General features: G+C 40.6%; 1 protein-coding gene across 1 annotated transcript; it reads right to left on the bottom strand.

The window, feature by feature from the left end:
* Positions 1–248: 248 nt before the first annotated feature.
* IGFBP1 (insulin like growth factor binding protein 1) lies at positions 249–6,784 on the bottom strand. The gene is made up of 4 exons (XM_034761298.1): positions 6,356–6,784; positions 4,662–4,840; positions 2,880–3,008; positions 249–1,264 (listed from the first exon to the last, which is right to left on the bottom strand). Exons 1-4 carry the CDS (start codon positions 6,714–6,716, stop codon positions 1,133–1,135), a joined length of 801 nt encoding a protein of 266 aa, XP_034617189.1. The 5' UTR covers positions 6,717–6,784; the 3' UTR covers positions 249–1,132.
* Positions 6,785–7,162: the final 378 nt, after the last annotated feature.

Below are 7,162 nucleotides of genomic sequence, written 5' to 3'. Positions count from 1 at the left end.
GGAGTGATTTTTGTTCTGTATCCTACTCCCTCTTGAGTCTTGCTGCTCTCATCATATGCCAGCAAACAGCACAAGGAGCTTGTGACCTCTTTGCAAGCTGATACCTGCCTCCAACTATACTGCCCACCATGCTTGGCTGCTGAGAGCAGACTGCAGTTTCACTCCTGCTCCACTGAAAGGATTCCATTCTGACTCTACAGCTTAGAGTTACAGTACAGTATATCTCTGAAAGCAACAAGCCAGCAGTGTCCAAAGGAAATTATTTAATAGCTCATCTTAAATAACATGACAATGTCAGCATGTGAACAATTTACACCTGTTAAAGGTTGTACAATATTTCCTGTTATTTTTACAATATATCCAGTGCATACGTTTGGAAAATATAAACTAATATTCTCCTGTCAGTGTTTCACTATATATTCCAGAGTCACTATTCCTTAAAAAGCAAAAAACAAAACAGATTGACATTGAAACAGAGGTGCAAAGCAACATGATATACAAACAAAATGGGTTTTTAATAGAAAAGAACAGGGTTAGGAACTTAACAGATTTTTTTTAAAAAATTCAGCTTTACAGCTGCAATCTATAAATACAGAATACAAAATGCAAGTTTTACATGCTATTTCCTCCGATATTTAGTGTTATTCCAACTGAAGTTTAACTAGCAGTGCTCTTCCAGAATAGAAAAACGCATATCTTTAAGAGCAATAATATTATGTATTTACATATAAAGTTATGAAGTGTTTGAGAATATAAATTAATAACACAGACACAAAAAATAAATGTACTATGAAATAAATAATTCAGCGGGTTTACATACCATGGAATCTGTAGAGTACAAAAGCAGTTCATTATAATATATATAATATTATAATATAATATACAATATACAGGTTATAGGGCCCAATTCTGCAATCACTTAGACCTGTGTGTCACTTTAAGCATGTGACTAGTCCTGCTGAATTCAATGGTACTCCTTGTGGGAATGAGCCCTACCAACAGCGGGTCTGCTCACATGCTTAAAGTTAGCACATATTTAAGTACCTTGGTGAATCGGGCCTAAATGATGGCAGGATCAGGCCCTGCAACAGACTTTGTATGAGCAAATGGAAATGCTGTCATGTGTTTGGTCTTATTCTTGTGAGCTGAGATACTGTTGGCATTCAGGGTCGCCTTTCAGCTCAGGAGATCCAGGAATTCTTTTCCCACTCCTTGGATAGACACACCAACATCCAGCAGGCTCTCCAGCCAGCGAAGTTTCACACTAGGATGATGGGGGGGGGGGAGGAAGAATGACACTATGAAACTAAATGCATAAGTGTTTGGAAATAGCAAGAACTAGAAATCAGGAAGCTGCACTGCACAGGCATTTTGTATTATCACACCCTATTCTTACAGAACCTCTCACCCTCCTCTCTCATGGCTTAGATTTTAGAAACCATTTAGCAACTGGGCCTGTGACCCCAGTTGAACTATGCTGGATGCAATATTGCAGCCTACTAGTATTTAAAGCAGTTTGCAAAATTCGGCTTGCTGACTTCCCGATGGACAGTCATAAATTTCTCCTGGGGGAGGGGGAGGGAAGGCAGAGTGTAGAAGCTGGGGGTAAGAACATTGACGCAGGGGCCTGATTCTCACTCCACTGAAGTAAGTGGGAGTTTGGACATTGATTTCAGATGGTGCACCTAAGACAACGGCATGTCACTCTGTGTTAGAATAGAACGGGGCGGTGGGAAGGGAAATTGGGTTGTCGGGGTGTGACGGAAGGATGAAATCAGGAATGCAAACAGTGGAGACTGTGGGTGTGGTGTAAATTTAAGGGACCTTGAGTGGACTAGTAAATTTTCTTGACAGTTTTTCAAGGTTATATTAAATCATGACAAATCATCCAGAATTTGGAGATTCACGCTAGTCTCAGCCATGAAAAGGAAGATATGGACTAAGCTGGTATGGATGGAGTTTAGCCTAAAGTCTGAATTCCTTCCATGTTAGATTTAATCTGGACTCTTATTATTTTAATATAGTGTTGTGATTCTTCTAAAAAGGGGAGGAACTTAACCCATGTACATGGTCATGCGTACAAGACTTCTGTGAACCTGATATAATAGCCAAAGTTTGTAGATTGTTCTTAATATCCATTCGTAATACATCTCATAATGGCTTCTTCAGATTAACTATACTGTTTATGAATCTTATCAGTAATATCTTCCATATGCAATGTATTCAACTGTATTTTGTGTTCTATTCTTAGAAGGATAATCTCATCTCAAAACATGGAGAGTAAAATCCTGACCTGATGTCCATGGGGCCCTAGGGTGACCAGATGTCCCGATTTTATAGGGACAGTCCCAATATTTGGGGTTTTTTCTTATATAGGCTCCTATTACCCCCCACCCTCTGTCCCAATTTTTTACACTTGCTGTCTGGTCACCCTAGGCTAGTGTCACCCACAGTGCATAGATTTCCTTCGCTCTACATAGGCCTTATTACACAATCACCATGCTGACTACAAAGCATACTGTGAATGTAGATCGGCTAAGAATGCCATAATGGATTAGGAACATAGAGATGGAATTTGTTTAAGGATAGGCAGGAGGTTAAAGTACTTTGGAGGGGCTCTGTACTGCATCTGTTCTATGTATAACAAGAGGACTTTGGCCTCCTTTTCTGCTAATCTGAGCATTAAGATCACATAAAAAGAGAAAAAAGAAAAGAAACCCAATTTGCTCCAAATCTGAAAACTCAATATTCTTATTTTCACGATCAATTCATATAGCCACTGAAAACTCTGAGTTTGGGGATAAGTGATTATAATGGAAAGTTGGCGGTAACTGACCACTAGTCACAGTAGCGTGAGAGGGCAGTAAAAAGAAAAATACCTGTTTGCTGTGGTAAAATCCATTCTTGTTGCAGTTTGGTAAATAAAATTTGTATAGGTCTTCTCCAGTTCTCTGTTGAGCTTTAGCTAATTTATCCAGTGCTCTGTAGAGATCTTTCTGGCAAGGTCCCTGAAAGAATATTTATATATGTAATGTAAATGCTAACTTAAAAAAAAAAAAAACCCTATAAAAATCGGCATAAAGTCAACTAAGAGATGAAGCTGCAATTTGGGCCTAAAATCTTCATTTTGACATATTGCCTGCAGTTTCCATTCATGTCACTAACTAGGAACCAAAATGGAATATTCAAGGGTGGGATTTAGCCCTTTGTCTTTTAGTCATTAGGGTTATTTTCTGATCCCAAAAACCTGAGGATTTATGTTCCTAAATTCCCATGCATTCCCCTTACTAAATAATCACGTTAATGGTTAGACACTATTGGCCATTTCATCAGCTGGTATAAATCAGGATAGCCCTGTTGACTTCAAAGAAGCTATCCCAGTTTATACCACCTGAGGATCTGACTTTATATTTTCAGGCATGTACATTTCCTGTGTTATTTTTAATGTATACAGAATAGGCTTTTTGTAAAAATGAATACCATATTGTTTGTTGCCCTGGTATTTATTTTTGCAAATAATTATAATACAGTTAAACAATTGGACATGGTTGTCAACCAATCCTTAAAATGTACTGGACAATAATTTTATAGCAAAGGATCATATCAAATCAGTAATAAGAAACAACAAAATCCAGAAAAATGTAAAATTGAGGGTAACATATGCTCTGTAATTCTCATTGTTTAAATAAATAAATAAATAAATAAAATAAAAAGCATCACTGCATGAACAAAGAACTGAACAGTAGCCGACATGTTTAATGTTGAATAATGGTAAACAGGAGTGCTAAGATCAAACTAATATTTTTACTTTAGCAAAACAAAAATAACCTGAGTGTGTGATCCTGCAAAACTTTACATAGTGGAACCCTCATGTGGCCTCAATTCAGGAAAGCACTTAAGAAAACATAAAGCTCAACTTTAAACTCTGAAGTCAATGGGACTTAAACAGAATGCTTAAAGCTAAGCATCTGCTTAAATGCTTTGCTGAATACCAACAGACTAAGCACATGCTTCTGTGCTCCTTTAAACTGGGGCCCATACAAGTAAGGACTACTATTGTAAGGGTTGCAGGATTGGTTCCATACCACATCTCTATCCAGTTTAGATCCATCCACGTTCTACAAATACTCTGGATGATGCCTTCTAACTTCTATTCTTTGGTGCCCTCAAGTGGTGCTTTAAATTACTGATATACACACCACGCTGGATTTTAATAGTCTGGCAGTATCAAATGTAGAAATTAATCATTATTGGCCTTCCTAAATGTTTTATGTGCACATGTTCAATATTATTTTGTGATCGTAAATAGGCAAATATATGTGGTTTTAGCTAGTATCTCATTATCAGTGTCTGGAATTTCTGGGCATTGGAGAGCTATTACATAATCAGGTATTTATCATGGGATAAAATTTACCTCTGTGCAGGGGCTTACAAGGGGCTAAAGTGATACACAGACCTTTTGCATTTACTTCTAATTTGCCTATCATTTAAGCACCCGATCAAGATATTCTAAAGGAAAAGGGCTATTGGCCGGTTGCACAGAATAATGTGAAGTCAATGGAGCTGTTAGGCTCATATGAAAATTTCATTCTGAATTTTCTGAATTCTAAATCAAAAGTTTATTAATAAAATGTTACTTGAAAGCTTGTAGGAGAACCCACCTGCTCCTTCCATTTCTTTAGTTCGGTGATTCTCTTTGCTTTCATGTTTTCATAAGCACTGATGGCGTTCCAAGGCACAGACTTGTCCTGGCCAGTGGGAAACGTCAGTTGATAGTTAAACAGCTGATCCTGTGCTATTTCAGTACTTTCTGGAGGTGCATCCTCAGGTTCCAGAGAGTCTATATGAGAACAACGTACCATTAGGGTAATAATCTGTGATACAGTAATCTTCTGTATTTATTTGAGTAAACCAATAAAATGAGTCTAAGAAAAGTCAGTTAGTTCTAGTAGCTCACACAGGAATTAAACTGTACTTGTGTATCACAGCAAAATAAACCCGTCATAAATTTGTGTCAGCACAAATATAGCAGAGGGTCTTGCATAAGCCAATTATTTTGTTACCATTTAGAATGCAAACTACTAGAAATGAATGATCTCACCCAACCATGGTATGCAGTGCAGGTGGTTGGCTAAACTAGAGGAGATTCAAATCAACATTGTAACCAACTTGGAGCCTTCAGTAGTGTAAGGAGGTTCAGTTTTCAATCTTGGAAGGGATTGCCCCAAACATGTACTCATGGCATGTTTCAATTAGTTCCAGGGCCTAGCTAACACATGCCAACAAAATAATTCATCCAGATAGGCAACAGATCTGGCCAACATGCAGTAGATCAAATAAACAGGGACAAGCCCAAACAATGAAGCACTCAGGCCCTGATTCAGCAAGGTACCTGTACCTAACTTTAAGAACGTGAACAGTTCCATGGAAATCAACAGAGGCTGTTAGCATTCATTGAAACTACTCATATGGTTAAGGTTAGGTACATACTTAAGTCTCTTATTAGATCAGGGTCTTAAACAGTAAAAAACAAGTGAAAAAAATATCAATTAGTACTTTTCCTGTGATAATATTTTGGGCAAACTGAGGGGGACAAGAGTGTAAGATCACCTACTGGCCCTTTTTACCTGGATTTCAATCACAAAAATTGCTGAAATTCTGCAATAATATCCAAATGCATTTCTCCTTGTAATGCATCTCAGCCACTTGAGCAACTGTGTCTGGTTTTGCTCTCAGTGCAAAAATCTTATATCCACTACCATCTAACCATTTGTTACAGTTCAAATTAAGTTTTTTAACAAACAAGAAAACAATAGATTCCTCTGAATCCCTTTCTAATGAGGTGTAGCTGATTCTGACTCTTCCACAACCTATGTTTTGGTTTCTCCCTTGTCCTGCCTTCTCACCTTGATACTGCTATAAGCTTGTCTGAACCTTGGAAGGGGATGTGTCTGCGGGAGAGTGGCTCAAACGATGGGAAATTTTGTCTAGAAAAAATTGCTGATTCTTCCCCCAACCTTGTTTTGTATCCAAATTTTAAACTTTGCTAAATTTTCCAACCAGCTCAACCATAGCTGATTATTGTCAATGCCCCTCTCCTTCAGTGGTGCTGGAACTAGGGGTGCTGCTGCACCCCCTGGCTTCAAGTAGAAATAACAAACACCAAATTCATGGTTTCCATCAGCAGCACCCCCACTGTAAAAATTGTGCCAGCACCCTCGCTCTCCTTCTATCACTGCTTATTCCATGCACCCTGTTCCCACAGTATCATCAACCTTAGAGAGGCTTTAAGTTCTGTATAGCACCTGCCATAAGAAGCCTGGAGTATATGTAGGGAGAGACAGTATTGATATACCTGCTGCCTCTGCCATCCGCATCCCTTCTGCATCTGTTGTTGGCAGGCATGCCCCTTGCCCACGGGTCAGGGCATACAGGGGTCTGAGCTCCCCTGGCCGCACCTGGCAGCTGAGCCCCTGGCCACAGCGCGCTGTGTACACCCCGCAGGCCTCCCCCATCTGGAGGGCACAAGTCTGGCAGCAGCCACAGCCCGGCTGATGGGCCCTCTCTGGGCAACCGGCAGCCACCGGCGGGCACAGCGCCAGCTTCTCCTCCGTGCAAGGGGCACAGTGCAGCGGCTGGAGGGTGGCCCCGAAGGCGAGGCGTGGGCCGAGGAGCAGCAGCCAGCAGCCGCAGATCAGAGCCCTTCTACTGGTCATGGTACGAGGCGCTAGGTCCGCTACACCCCGTGGCTACAGGCTGCAGAGGCAGATTATTCACAGGCGAGCCCAACCGCGGCCCTTTATACCCTGCTTTGCCTGCCTATTAATCTTTAACCCCAGGTTAACTATTATCTGAGCGGGAGGGTTGGAGAAGCATCCTGTCATTGGTAGTTCGGATCCCCGGCCTCTCTCGCCCCCCTTCAGGTCTCTTTCCCGCCCCCCCTTTATTAATTTTTCTCTTTAAAGTTGCAATCATACTTTTATTTGTTCCGCTCTGCCCCAGCCTGCTTGAAAAACAGGCGTGGGAGTGAGCAGGGGGGAAACGGATGGTGATGGGCTGTTGTTTTTCCCTCTTTCTCCTTTTGTTTGTCACCAGACTCTCCTTTTTCTGGACGCTCAATAAAGATTTAAATATAAAAAGGAAGGAAGGGGGAGGCGGCGGG

This window comes from Trachemys scripta, chromosome 2, assembly GCF_013100865.1.
Source record: "Trachemys scripta elegans isolate TJP31775 chromosome 2, CAS_Tse_1.0, whole genome shotgun sequence".
NCBI lineage: Eukaryota > Metazoa > Chordata > Testudines > Emydidae > Trachemys > Trachemys scripta.
Note: the sequence above shows the minus strand (reverse complement) of the source record. Positions and strands in the feature narration are given on the sequence as shown.

Coding starts and splice junctions, on each gene's coding strand:
- IGFBP1 (XM_034761298.1), bottom strand. CDS start 6,716: ATGACCAGTAGAAGGGCTCTGATCTGCGGCTGCTGGCTGCTGCTCCTC. Junction 4,841..6,355: donor GCGGATGGCAGAGGCAGCAG/GTATATCAATAC, acceptor GTTCTCATATAG/ACTCTCTGGAACCTGAGGAT. Junction 1,265..2,879: donor GATTTTACCACAGCAAACAG/GTATTTTTCTTT, acceptor CCATCATCCTAG/TGTGAAACTTCGCTGGCTGG.